Raw genomic sequence first — 14,949 nt, 5'->3', positions numbered from 1 at the left:
TCATTTAAGCAAGAGCTGGGGGGATATTAAGGAGGGTGAAAGGGCAGTCCTCTCAGGGAAGGGCTCAAAGCACCCTCTCCAAGTGAGCCAGAAAACCTCTGGTCCACTGGGGCTGGCCTCAGATTCCAGATCCCTGAGCCCCTTCTCCTTTTCACTCATGAGGTGTGGCAGATTGTGCTGTGCTTAGTCGCTCAGTCATGTCATACTCTTTGGGACCCCATGGACGTAGCCCGCCAGGCTCCTCTGTCCATGGGATTCTCCAGGCAAGAATACTGGAGTGGGCTGCCATACCTTCCTCCTAGGGATCTTCCCAACCCAGGGATTGAACCCAGGTCTCCTGCACTGTAGGCAGATTCTCTATCATCTGAGCCACCAGGGAAGCAGATTATCAGACCCAACTATCCCTTCCCCATCCTGTAAAAGAACAAAATATTCCTGGCTGCCAAAACATGACTTATACTATTTCCAGTGAGACTAAATCCCCCCATCTCTAGCCACCAGTGACACTTAGCCTTGGCAAGAGATTTGCTTTGGTCAATGGATATAGATGCCAGCGTTTCCACCAGCTCTTTTTCCCTTCCCTTGATAAGGATGACATGCTCCAGACAAGGGCTTTCCTTCAACCAGACCCTTAGGTGAGAAGACACACACAGTAACCAGCGGCATGGCAAGGTAACCAGTGGCGTGCGGTATGAATGAAAAGAACACACGGTTGTTAACGACTTCTGGGATCTGTTCTTGCAGGATAATCTGGCAGAAGTTAACATGCTTGGGTCCCACATTCAATGCTTATGGGGCAAGCACAGTAAATGAGCGACACAGAGAGTATGTAAGACCACGGGGATGGCAGGGCTGTGGATGGTAGAAGAGAAGCAGCCTGAGGTTAGGCTCCAGTATTGAACTTTGCTGTCAGTTAAAATAAAAAGTGCTGCTGATGTGGTTAAACATCAGAGGCCAAGATTTTAATAATACAGCTGACTAATATTACTTGGAAACAAACATGAAGTTAAAAACAAAAAAAAATGACCCAACCTCTTAATGTTTTTCATAATCATTTAATTCTTTACAGATTTCTTAAGCACCAATCTGTAGTTGAAAAGGAAAAATCTTCTAAAACTTGGCAATTATTTACATTTTACTTCTTTTTTTAGTCTTAAAAGTGAAGGGACACTTTTATTTCACAAGTTCTCTTTAAAACTTCTTTGAGTTAGCTTCCCAAACACGAATATAAACAACGCAAATTCAATCAAATCTAATCCTACCACACACACACACACACAAAACCCACCACCTGTGTCTTAAGAGAAAGTGATTCCCGGATGGGTGGGAATTAGCAAGGGCATGGATTGATTCCACAGAATATTTAATTTATTTTATGATTTTATTGTGATTGCATCAGGTCTGAGATGAGGGAAATGGAAACAGCCTTGTTATAAGGAATCACACGTTATAACACTTCTAATTCAAATTAAGCTTTTTTACAGGAAAATTACAAATGTATGAGTGTTCTAAGAGCTGACTATATACTTTCAAGTTCATATTTTCTCCCAACAGGTTTGATCTTTTGCCATCATGTAATCCAGAGTAAGAGTCACTTGTCCCGTACCAGGCATAATGGGAAGCTGCACAGCCCCAAGAATATGGGGACAAGGAGTGCTCTTCTTGGACCAACTAGTAGGTCAAAGGTGACCTACGTCACCACTCCTATGAACAGTGCATTTCTCTACAACATGGAAATGAGACTTGACTTTAGACCACGTAGTAGGTCTTTCCTCTTGATGTGAAACTAGTAACAACAGCAACAGTGTTTTTTTCTTTATTCTTTTTTATTCTCAAACTGATTGTTAATGAAAAAAACATAGAACAGTTAACTGCAACTCAAATATTAGTCTTCTCTTTCCAACTCAAGCACTGAAATACAATACTCCTTTCCATGATATTCTGGCTATCATGTTCGTTCGTTCTTTTTGGGCTTCAGAGTCCTTTCTAAAAGGAAACATGCTACCTGGCATTCTATATTACTCCAAATTTCCAGGCAGAAAAATGAGGCAATGGAAGTGACATCTAAAAATACCACGGATTATGTTTTTTAAAAACAAGACAATAATTTTGACCTTCTTGCTTTAATTCTTCTCTATATTACCACGATGAAATATTTATCAAAGTCCAAGAGATTATTGATATACAATAATGACTACACATTAATGGAGCTATTCATCATAAATTCATCACTGAAGTAACTGGAAAAAAAGTTTATTCTGTTTATGCAGTATTGAAACAACCAAAACATTCAAACATCCATAAAGTGTAAAACTCTAAGTATTATTAAATAATAATTAATAACTCTTTAATACTGCAACATCTTGAAATATCTTCCAAATGACCAAAAACAGATTAAACTTTATTCAGAAATAACTTCAGTTTCTTTTACACAGAACTGTATATTTAAAGAAACTAGTAATCCATGTAAGATATACACAAAACCCTGAACTGACTAGATGCCTCAATGAATAATACTCCACACTGTTTTGTTGTTATGATAAATGAGCTTATAACTCAATGAAACCCATTTAAGAAGCTCTAGACTATAGAATGACATGTTCAAACTGTTTGGTCCTATTAGTTTTATTAAAAAAACCATCCCATTCTTTTATAAGATTTTAATTCCTCTGAATATCACCTTTAACAGGCTTGACTTGATTGTTGTCATAATAAACCACAGTCCAAGTGCAACCCTCCAGTCTCCAGTCTATAGGCTCTACATGAGTTTCAGCTTTGCGTAAGCCACACAGTGACCTTCTCATGGGTTTTTCATTGGCGATTTCATAGTCTAACAATAACACTTTCCACAAAGTATCCCTCCCTTCTCTAGGCTTTGGGTAGAATGTCAAATTAATAATGACATGTGGTGTTCCTTAGCATAACCTGCCAAAATGTGATGATTTCCTTGGAAGAAAAGCCATGGGCTGCAATCACACGTCTGAGCTGACAGACATCCAAATGGATCCTATATAAAAAGAAAAGGTTGGTGTCTTCTGGAATATGAATGTCCACTTTTAATAAATTCAAACAGATCCCAACATAAACATCTTCAAACTTGATGGGTTTTACGTGACTCATCATTTCATAGATTCTCGGCACCAAATCTCTGGACATTATATAACCCAACCCACTGCAGTAAGGCGGGAACACCTTGAAGGGATATTCCTGGTATGAAATATGGGTTTTTTGGTAAAACCCTCTGTAGGAATAATTATCAATTAAAGGATAACCTGTGAAAAACTTCTCTGAGTGGTTTAAATTTAAAAGATACTTCACTAAATTGCCAGTATTGACGAAAACATCAGTGTCTGTCTTCATGATATACCTGGCGTTGGGGCAAAACTCAGTTACCCACCTAAATGCCATAATGGTTTTCAGGGTCAGATTATTGTATGTATCTAAAAAATCCTGTCGTATTATGTCCGCATAAAGGAGGTGTTCATCCTCTAAGGATAATGCTAACATTTTGTCTTCCTTTTCAGCCTGTTGGCCTAATAAGAAAAATGTAAGAACTTCATATCCCCACCAAGACTTCTTTTCACCCCAAGTAACTCTAATGGCCTGCCTGGCTTTCACATCTGAGGGGTGTGAGGTCACCAGGATGACAAGAAATGGGTTTTGATGAGAGCAATTTGAATGCTCTCGAAGTGTGAAGCGGAAGTCTTGTCTGTAAATGGGCTCATACTCATAGAAGTACATCCAGTTCACACGTTCCACCACATTGTAGTGCGGCAGACTGAGGTACCACATCACCAGGAAACTCAGCAGCGATAGCAGCAGAAGGCTCCATTTCAGGGATCTGAGTGACATCCTAGCTGGAAGGGTGGTCAGGAGTGCCGGGGCCATTCACAGCAGCTCAGAAGCAAGCAAGCCTTGGGTTCTGGAAGATTTATCAAAGGCCTGCTTAGTATGCCATCACCTGAAACACATTTCCAAATGATACCTGATCACCTCCTTAAAAGAAAAAGAACTGGGAAAACAAATGCATCAAAGCAAAATCAAATACCCTGACCTGAGTCTACTTAATTTCATTTAACTATAAGCAAATGGATACCCACAACCAAAAGTATATTTCAGCATTTTATATCAAGACCAATGTTAAAAACATATTCTTAATTATTTGAAAATTAATACTTCCTGCTTGACATAAATAACTATTGAAATAATTCTTTACTTCTTTTTCATAATAGTAGAGAAGCAATTTATTTTTACTGTAGATTTATTTTGTAACTCCACTCCCCCATTACTCATCTCTTTCTGTCCCTCTGGATATCCAGGATAAAATCATTACTGCAAAGAAATACCAGCAACAAAACCATTAACGTGAAGAGATATTATCAGCGACATGTCTTAACACACCAAGGGTTTTTCTCAGCTGTGGGATCTGATGTGATTCTAGTAAATCTAGAGTAAGAAAAGGGCTACAATTATTCTTGGTGACCTGCTTGATACCGGATGAGATAAAAGTGGAGATAGTTCCTCTGAAAGGCAAGTCTTCTAAACATAAACAGAATAACCATCTCTGGAGTTTTTAAATGTACAAGACTATAAAATAGCTTTTTCTTGCCTCAAATACCACCCCAGTCCCCTTTCTAACTCACTTGCTAAACTCAATGATCAATCTGGACAACAAGTGCTTAAATTAAAGGTCTGTCTGTAGTATGAGTTTTCATGTGTTTCCCATTCTAATCTGTTCAGAAATCCTGCATAGGATGGGATGGAATCTCTTAGAACTCTAACACAGAAATTCCATCTGAGACAAGAAAGCAGAGCTAGGAGACATGGTGCATTCACAGTCTCAAGCTCAGCTCTGTTTTGGATCTCAAGGATGAAGTTGGTTTACAATTCGGGACCCCACAGGGCTTTCCTGGTGCCAAGATCATGGGCCTCAGTCCAAAGGCATTCATGCACTGTTATTAGACCTTCTACATCCACAGACTGCACCAGGCACTAAGGAGGCCAAAGGAAGAAGGAATGGGAGGAGAACAGACTCCAAGACAACACATAAACATGCCACAATAATGTAGTACAAACTGTTTACGTCAAGGGCCAAGGGCCTTCAGAATAAGACAGATCAACCAACACAAAGGGCAGGCGGAAGAAGCTTCTTGATGATGACCTTTCACCTACAGTTATCTGGGGGAAGGGCTCCTGGGAACCCAGAATTTGCTGTGGAGGGCATACATTAATGTCATTACTTAGAAAGACTGGTTTACCAAGGGTTCTACCCTTGGGTTTATCTTAGGTCTTTGGACACACAGTTCTTCTGTCTGTTTAAAGTGAAAGTGCAAGTTGCTCAGTCATGTCCAACTCTGCAACTCCATGGACAATACAGCCCATGGAATTCTCCAGGCCAGAATACTGGAGTGGGTAGCCTTTCCCTTCTCCAGGGGATCTTCCCAACCCAGGGATTGAACCCAGGTCTCTAGCATTGCAGCCAGATTGTTTACCAGCTGAGCCACAAGGGAAGCCCAAGAATACCGGAATGAGCAGCCTATCCCTTCTCCAGAGGATCTTCCTGACCCAGGAATCAAACCGGGATCTCCTGCATTGCAGGTGTATTCTTTATCAACTGAGCTATCAGGGAAGCCCCTCTTCAGTCTCTTAATACACATAAAAATGACAGGATCTCAAGACTCCATCTGGCCATATCTTAGCTGCCCTGACTACTTATGGCCAATAATCTTTCCTATCTCTAATGTTTTTTATATTTTAAGTCACATAGTACAATAGAATGCTTCGGCACACTCTCTAGTTTGGTTTAATGTTTGTTTATGTGTCTTGCCTTTCTACTTATATCCTATGACCTTATTGGCAAAGAATGCTTTTCTTTTGACAAGCGTCAAAATAGTTGCTTAAAACTCAACACGAAAAAAAACTAAGATTGTGGCAACGGCAACCGGTCCCATCAATTCACAGTAAATAGAAAGGGAAAAAGCAAAATCAGTGACAGATTTTATTTTCTTGGGGTCCAAAATCACTGCGGATGGTTACTGAAGCCATGAAATTAAAAAACGCTTGCTCCTTGGAGGGAAAACTATAACAAACCTAGACACCATATTAAAAAGTAGAGATACCACTTTGCCGACAAAGGTCTATATAGTCAAAGCTATGGTTTTTCCAGTAGTCATGTACGGATATAAGATTTGGCCCATAAAAAAGGCTGAGTGCTGAAGAACTGATGCTTTCGAATTATGGGGGCTGGAGAAGACTCTTCAGAGTTCCCTGGACTGCAAAGAGATCAGGCCAGTCCATCTCAAAGGAAATCAACCCTGAATATTCACTGGAAGGACTGATGCTGAAGCTGAAGCTCCAATACTTTGGCCACCTGATGCAAAAAGCTGACTCATTGGGAAAGACCCTGATGCTGAGAAAATTTGAAGGCAAAAGGAAAGAGGGCGGTAGAGGATGAGATGGTTAGACAGCATTACCGACTCAATGGACATGAATTTGAGCAAAGTCTGGAAGATAATGAAGGAAGGGAGAGGAGCCTGGTGTGCTGCAGTCCATGAGCAAAGAGTCAGACATGAGTTAACAACTGAACAAGACAGAGACGGACCTACAGTAGAAGTGCAATGAACAATGACTTGTTTGATACGACATTTCTATTTGTATAAGGATAAAATATTGGTCTGCCCATCCCACCCCCATCCTTCCTTCTCCCCATTAATAGTCTTACCCAGCCAGTTCCCAGAGAAACCTGAAACAGAACAGACCTTGAATGAGAATTATGGAAGAAATTAGTATCTTCTTGCTCTTTTCCCCCACCTGCCCACTAGACACAGCATAACCCTAGGGGGCGAGCACCATCTAATCTCAGCCACTGATGCCTGTACATTAATTACAACAGTTATCAAATGGCAATTTTACATCTCATCCTAATGAATCAACACATTATAACAAATTACGGACAAATAGAAGGATCCTGAGTAATGCACACACAGCAATGGAGACCCAGATACTCTTTAGTAATGGGAAGAATTCAAAACAGCAAATATTACTATAAAAGTTATCCTATATGCATTCTACAAGCCATAGTTCACAAATGTGAAATTGTGTCTGTGTTATTACATCTATTGCTTATGGGCCTATGAACAAAATAGCAGAAAAAAGAAAAGGAATGGTCTAATCCAGAAGTGGGGGGAAGGCCTTTTAGGACTGGCTGGAACAGACTTCAGGTTACCCACAACACAGATGGCTCCAAAGGTGAAGACTAGAGTCCAAACCCAGCTCCGTTCTTTACCAACCAGGGCAAGCTTGGGGCATGTTATTTCTCTCTAGAAGCCCCAGTTTCTTCATCTCTGCACTGAAGATCTCAATACGGTGTGAATTAGTGACAGTGTGTGCAAAGCACTGGCCAGTGTCAGGTACACAACAAACAGAGGCTGTTATCACGAGCCATATTCCACCCTTGGCATCTGTTTCTTCCTGTTTATGTTCATTAAATTGATTTTTATTGTTTATTGTTTATTGATTTTATTGTTGAAAGAAACTATCTTGATGAATTCTTCTTAACTTGAAGAAATGTATGTTTCAAAGCCATAAACAGATTTCTATTTCTTACCTTCTTTCTTGATTTTTCTCTTCTGAGTGAAAGACCTTCAATTTCACCAACTGAGCATTTGATAGCAAGTAGCAGTCAAAATAATGCTTGCAATTTCTGTAAGATATACAAGAAGCGTAACAAGCATTTACTTATAGGTCAGGGGATCAGAGGTCAGAGAGGGAAAGGGAACCCCCTTCCCTATTCCAATTTGTTTGTAAAGTGAAACATGTGCTGAAAAAATAGTTAAAGAAAACCCTACCAGTTCACAGAATTCAGAAAGTTCATGGATTCATCATGAAGGGCACTTGGTATTCAAGACGCAAACCCTCTAAGTCCTCACGTCAGCTGGTGTCCCATGTCATCCTACCACAGTTCCACGTGCCCTGATAAAGAACTCAGGGTCACTAAAAGAAGTGAAACACAAAACTTCTAAGAGACATTTTGCTTGTATCCTCTCTTTAATTCTTTTTCCCACACGTACATATAAGGTAACCCAGACATGAGACTGTCAACTTCTTCCCAATCCACTCTTTCCCGCTTTGAACCTCCGATTCTGCTCACAAATACCCAAGACACATTAGTAAACTGAAAACTATACAGCACATCTCACTTCTTGCCACGATTCAGGATGTGCAATGTACCTTGATTTTCATCAGTCAAGTTTAAAAAGCAGAACAGAATGTGAAAAACAGGAAGGTACTGATATGTGTATCACTCCTTATACCAAAAACACTCCAAATGGGTTAAAGATTCTAAATGGGAGAGAAATAAACTGGTAAGAGCATGAAAAGAAAATATGAGTGAACATTCTAATAATTTTGAAGTGGGGAAGAACTTTCAGTTATCCCATGTAAGGAAACAACCCAGAACTCATAAAGGAAATTTTGATCAAAAAAAAATTTCAAAAAATTCTTGAACAAGGTTGAAAACCAAAAATACAAAAAACAGTAACATAATAAAAAGCACAAAGTTGAAAGATTAAAAAAAAAAACAGGATATTTATAATAAAGAATTTATAAGCCAAATTAAGAAAAAGGTCCACATAACTTAATAAGCAATGGATAAATGCAAAAAGAGAATAAATGGCCAAAAGGAAAATTTTCAAAATAATTACAAAAGATCAATAAAACAAGATACTCAAACTCACTCAGTAAGATATTCAAATGATAATAAGCAGAGATATTGATAAAAATCTCAAACTGGAAACTTAAAGGGAAAAAATGACAATACTCAGTTTGTGTGAGGAACAGAGACATTCTTGGACACTTTCTGGAGAGAAAAATTAAATATGTATAAAAAACGTGATGTGTATGCTCTTTGACTAATATCACTGCAAGCAATTTATCTTAAAGACATTTTCAGGCAACTGTGCATACTTTATAAAATAAAAATAATTTTAAAGCCTCACAATAGGGAATTGATTAAATAAAATTATGACACATCCATACAATAGTATGTGCATGCTATGTTGCTTCAATTGTGTCCAACTCTTTGCGACCCTATGGATTGTAGCCTGCCAGGCTCCTCTGTCCATGAGATTCTCCAGGTAAGAATACTGGCATGGGTTGCCATGCCCTCCTCCAGATCATCTCGACCCTATACATGTGTTCAATGCTATATACAATGATGTTCATTTATATTGCCTTGATAATTACTAAGTGAGAAATGCAGTAGCAAAACTGCATATATAGTATGATTACTTTTGAAAGATGAAAAGGCAAGTCTCTATAAATCCATATAGCTACACATGCAGAGGAAGATGTGTTCTAGAAGGATGTGTTCCAATATGTCAACAGTTTCAATTCTGTGGGATTTCTGGAAAGATTTCTTTCTTTCCTCTTTTTTTCTTATCATCTGAATTTCCATACTATTTGTGCATTGTCTTTGTAAATAGATAAAAACAAAGTAAAAAAATTGGACTTCATGCTTGCATGTCTCAAAGTTCTACTGAATGATAGTAACCCTAAGTTGGCAGTTAGGACCCCTAATTTCATCTTATCCCAGCTGCTCTTCTCCCAAGGTGTGAGCAAGTACAATTCATGGTATTTCTAGTAGGTATTATTCTCTTTTATCTTAGTAAATATGATATCAATACAGTAAGCGATGCTTTTAAAATCCATTCAAAACACAGTAATTCTAATATAACTCTAATAGGATATATATTGGGCTTCCCTGGTAACTCAGATGGTAAAGAATTCGCCTGCAATGCAGGAGACTTGGGTTCGATCCCTGAGTTGGGAAGATCCCCTGGAGAAGAGAATGGAAACCCACTCCAGTATTCTTGCCTGGAGAATTCCATGGACAGAGGAGCCTGGTGGGCTACAGTCCATGAAGTCTCAAAAAATCAGACACAACTGAGCAATTAATACTTTTCACTTTCAGGAGGTATATTAGCTAATAATAATAGCATTATATATACACACAAAACAGTTTATAAAGTGTTTCAACAAATATTATTAGTTACTCCCAATAACCCTATACTGTGGGCCAACTGGCTTTATTGTACATAATTTACAGGTGAATGTTAGAGAGTTTAGGTGAAATGAAGATGAAATAACAACATTTTGAAACAGATCAGGACTTATGAAGTGCACAAACTCTAGCTAAAAGAAGTATCAAGGGAATGTATTTTAGTATGAAGAAAAATGAACTCAGGAGGAAGGAAAGGAATGCAAGAAACAAAGGTAAATAAGGAGATTATTGAAAGATAATGAAAACTAACAAATACACACAGTAAAAGAACACAAAAAGTACTTTTTGGTGTGGTTAAAAAGTGAATCCAAAATACTATATAAAAATGACATGGTTGCTGCAAAGAGAGTTTCACTTAATGCATATTAACCTTCAGAGTGACCACTGAAAGAACAGATATGGAACATATACATTTCCACACAGATTAAGAAATAAAAGAAACAAAGCAAGCTAATAGTTCAACAGAGGATAGGAGAAGAGGGGGGGTAAAAAGCAGAGAAAATGCATGGCAAATGGAAAAGCACAAGAGAAAATGGCAAAACTAAATTCAAATGCATCATCAGAGTAAATATAAATGTCAACTCACTTACTGAAAAACAGAGACTCTCAGATTGGCTTAAAATTCTGCTGTATACTGCTTATAAGACACATGCCTAAAACAAAACAACACAAAAATTTAAAAATTAGGAAATTTTTTTTAAATCAGGAAAATGTCCATCAGAAATCTGCTGTGGTTATTTATTAACATCATGTGTTTTTTTTTAATTTCTTTTTTAAAAAATTTTATTTTATTTAACTTTACAATATTGTATTGGTTTTGCCATATATCAAAATGAATCTGCCACGGGTATACATGTGTTCCCCATCCTGAACCCTCCTCCCTCCTCCCTCCCCATACCATCCCTCTGGGTCGTCCCAGTGCACCAGCCCCAAGCATCCAGTATCGTGCATCGAACCTGGACTGGCGACTCGTTTCATATATGATATTATACATATTTCAATGCCATTCTCCCAAATCATCCCATCCTCTCCCTCTCCTACAGAGTCCAAAACAGAGTGAAGTAAGCCAGAAAGAAAAACACCAATACCGTATACTAACACATATATATGGAATTTAGAAAGATGGTAACAATAACCCTGTATACGAGACAGCAAAAGAGACACTGATGTATAGAACATCATATATTTTAAATGAGCAGCATTTAAAAGGGACAAGACAGGCTTCCCTGGTGGCTCAGTGATAAAGAATCTGCCTGCCAATGCAGGGGACATGAGTTCCACCCCTGGTCCAGGAAGACCCCACAAGCCTCAGAGTAACTAAACCTGTGAGCCACTACTGAGTCTGTGCTCCAAAACCATGGGAGCCACAACTGCTGAGCCCAGGTACTGCAACTACTGAAGCCCTCAAGCCTAGAGCTTGTGCTTTACAAGAGAAGCCCCCAAAATGAGAAGCCCGCACACTGCAACTGGAGAGCAGCCCACTCACCACAACTAGAGAAAAACCCACACACCAACAAAGCACACCCAAAAACAAATTTTAAAAATAAATAAATTTTAAAAAGAGACAAGGAGATTTTGTTGCTAATAAAAGGAACCATCCAAAAAGATAATTTAACAATCATGAAGCTACATAAAGATAGAAACATAGGCTCAAAATATATAAAGTAAATCCTGAAAAGTGTGAGTACAAATGGAAAAATCTATAATCCTAATAGGAAATTTTTAACAAATCTCTCTAAATGGCTAATAGATCAAGCAGACAAAAAATAGGGATATAAATGTTTCAAATAACACTATTAAAATTACTAATAGTCTTGATTTAGGACTTTTCATTCAATTAAAAAGAATAGGAATATTCTTTTCAAGACCACATGAAAACATTAATTAAAAAACTGAACATATTAGGTTACATAAGCTGTCTCTAAAATTTGAAATTCAATTTAACACAGGCCCCAGTCTGATCATATTATTATTTTCATATATATATATATAGAAATATATATATATAATGTATAATATATACAATATATAATACAATGTATAATATATATACAATATATGTTCTATAAAATATATTATATTTTACATATTATATAAAATATATTATATTATACAATATATCCAGGACATGGAAGCAACCTAGATGTCCATCAGCAGATGAATGGATAAGAAAGCTGTGGTACACATACACAATGGAGTATTACTCAGCCATTAAAAAGAATACATTTGAATCAGTTCTAATGAGGTGAATGAAACTGGAGCCTATTATACAGAGTGAAGTAAGCCAGAAAGAAAAACACCAACACAGTATACTAACGCATATATATGGAATTTAGAAAGATGGTAATGATAACCCTGTATGTGAGACAGCAAAAGAGACACAGATGTACAGAACAGTCTTTTGGACTCTGTGAGAGAGGGAGAGGGTGGGATGATTTGGGAGAATGGCATTGAAACATGTATAATATCATATATGAAACGAATCGCCAGTCCAAGTCTGATGCATGATACTGGTTGCTTGGGGCTGGTGCACTGGGAAGACCCAGAGGGATGGTACAGGAAGGGAAGAGGGAGAGGGGTTCAGGATGGGGAACACGTGTATATCTGTGGCAGATTCATGTTGATGTATGGCAAAACCAATACAATATTGTAAAGTAATTAACCTCCAACTAAAATAAATAAATTTATGTTAAAAAAAAAAAAACATAACTTGAAAAACACAAACAAAAAAAGAAACCTGTCTGGAAGCTCAAAACTCTCACAAACCCAACCTTCGTTTAATCCATAAACTTAAACAGAACACCACAGTGGTAATTACAAAATACCTGCAACTGAATGCCAGCAATTTCAATTTCAAGGAGGCAGCATTAACATCAACCCTTTCCTTAAAATCTACTGGGGAGAAGACAAGTAAATTATGATTGTTGTTTTGCTTTCAAAGAGTGATCTATGGTTCAGGAGAGGCAGACAGCTTCAAGTAAAAAGGAAAAGCTCTTCTTTATAGAAAAATGACAATTATGAATGTAGGTAGAATGACAGAATAAGAAAATTATTATGTTGCAGTATTTCATGAAATTACTGATTAAGGCAATGATTATCAATCAGTGTTTTAATTATCAAACAAAAGACTGATGGAGATTTAGACATTGTATGATACCAAAGTAATACAACAAAGATTACTTCTTACTTGTAAGGACTGAAAAAAGATAAAATTCACAATGGAGTAATCAAACTGCTACCACTCTCATTCAATCATTAATCTCAGTATTATAAATAATGAAACACATATCGTGTGTTTCCCAATGAGATACAATGAAGTGTACATCCTAGACACAATGTTTAACAGGAATCTAATCACATTTTATATGAAATACAGAAGACAGAAGAAAAAGCTAAGAACTCCACAAGGAAACACTCAAACAAACCCAGGAGTATTCTGTGATAACTAGCATGGAGTCTGCAGCTAGTCAATCCCATAAAACAAGGAATGACTCTGGAGTAAAGATTAAGGGAATGTACACAATCGCAATGTATGATCCCAGATTGGATCTTGGAGAAATTGAAGACGATTAAGATATTAGGTGATGCAAAAAGGATTACTGATTTTGTTAGATGTGATAATGTCAGGCGCGGCAGCCGAAAGGAGCTACCCCACGTCCGAGGCCAGGGTCAGCGGCCGGGAGGAACTACCCCACGTCCAAGGAGCGGTGGCCGCGTGGGCGCAGGAGGTCCTAGAGGAGCTATTCCACGTTCAAGGTCAGGAGGGGCAGTGGTGAGGAGATACCCCTTGTCCAAGGTAAGGAGCAGTGGCTGCACTTTGCTGGAGCAGCCGTGAAGAGATACCCCACGCCCAAGGTAAGAGAAACCCAAGTAAGATGGTAGGTGTTGCAAGAGGGCATCAGAGGGCAGACACACTGAAACCATAATCACAGAAAACTAGTCAATCTAATCACACTAGGACCACAGCCTTGTCTAACTCAATGAAACTAAGCCATGCCCGTGGGGCCACCCAAGATGGACAGGTCATGGTGGAAAGGTCTGACAGAATGTGGTCAACTGGAGAAGGGAATGGCACACCACTTCGGTATTCTTGCCTTGAGAACCCCATGAACAGTATGAAAGGCAAAATGACAGGATACTGAAAGAGGAACTCCCCAGGTCAGTAGGTGCCCAATATGCTACTGGAGATCAGTGGAGAAATAACTCCAGAAAGAATGAAGGGATGGAGCCAAAGCAAAAACAATACCCAGCTGTAGATGTGACTGGTGATAGAAGCAAGGTCCGATGCTGTAAAGAGCAATATTGCATAGGAACCTGGAATGTCAGGTCCATGAATCAAGGCAAATTGGAAGTGGTCAAACAAGAGATGGCAAGAGTGAATGTCAACATTCTAGCAATCAGAGAACTGAAATGGACTGGAATGGGTGAGTTGAACTCAGATGACCATTATATCTACTACTGTGGGCAGGAATCCCTCAGAAGAAATGGAGTAGCCATCATGGTCAAAAAAGAGTCCAAAATGCAGTACTTGGATGAAATCTCAAAAACGACAGAATGATCTCTGTTCATTTCCAAGGCAAACCATTCAATATCACAGTAATCCAAGTCTATGCCCCAACCAGTAACACTGAAAAAGCTGAAGTGGCACAGTTCTATGAAGACCTCCAAGACCTTTTAGAACTAACACCCAAAAAAGATGTCGTTTTCATTATAGGGGACTGGAATGCAAAAGTAGGAAGTCAAGAAACACCTGGAGTAACAGGTAAATTTGGCCTTGGAATATGGAATGAAGCAGGGCAAAGACTAATAGAGTTTTGCCAAGAAAATGCACAGGTCATAGCAAACACCCTCTTCCAACAACACAAGAGAAGACTCTACACATGGACATC

The 14,949-nt window shown here is 38.5% G+C and overlaps 1 protein-coding gene across 15 annotated transcripts in view; it reads right to left on the bottom strand.

Moving 5' to 3' along the window:
- Positions 1-1,035: 1,035 nt before the first annotated feature.
- The window catches only part of B3GALNT1 (beta-1,3-N-acetylgalactosaminyltransferase 1 (globoside blood group)), a 33,750-nt gene continuing 19,836 nt past the window's right edge, over positions 1,036-14,949 (bottom strand). For 6 of the 15 annotated variants that reach the window (XM_061417016.1, XM_061417002.1, XM_061417069.1 and 3 more), the window contains exons 3-6: positions 10,651-10,713; positions 7,607-7,702; positions 6,722-6,742; positions 1,036-3,961 (exon numbers count right to left, since the gene is read on the bottom strand). In XM_061417016.1, the coding sequence (XP_061273000.1) occupies positions 2,893-3,888 (996 nt within the window). In that variant the 5' untranslated portion in view covers positions 3,889-3,961; positions 6,722-6,742; positions 7,607-7,702; positions 10,651-10,713 and the 3' untranslated portion in view covers positions 1,036-2,892. Of the gene's footprint in view, positions 3,962-6,721; positions 6,743-7,606; positions 7,703-7,847; positions 7,993-10,646; positions 10,714-14,949 lie in introns of all 15 variants that reach the window. The other 9 variants (XR_009736506.1, XM_061417011.1, XM_061417033.1 and 6 more) reach the window with 8 other exon arrangements.

Source organism: Bos javanicus, chromosome 1 (genome assembly GCF_032452875.1).
Source record: "Bos javanicus breed banteng chromosome 1, ARS-OSU_banteng_1.0, whole genome shotgun sequence".
NCBI classification, from domain to species: Eukaryota; Metazoa; Chordata; class Mammalia; order Artiodactyla; family Bovidae; genus Bos; species Bos javanicus.
This window is presented reverse-complemented; position numbering and strand designations above follow the sequence as displayed.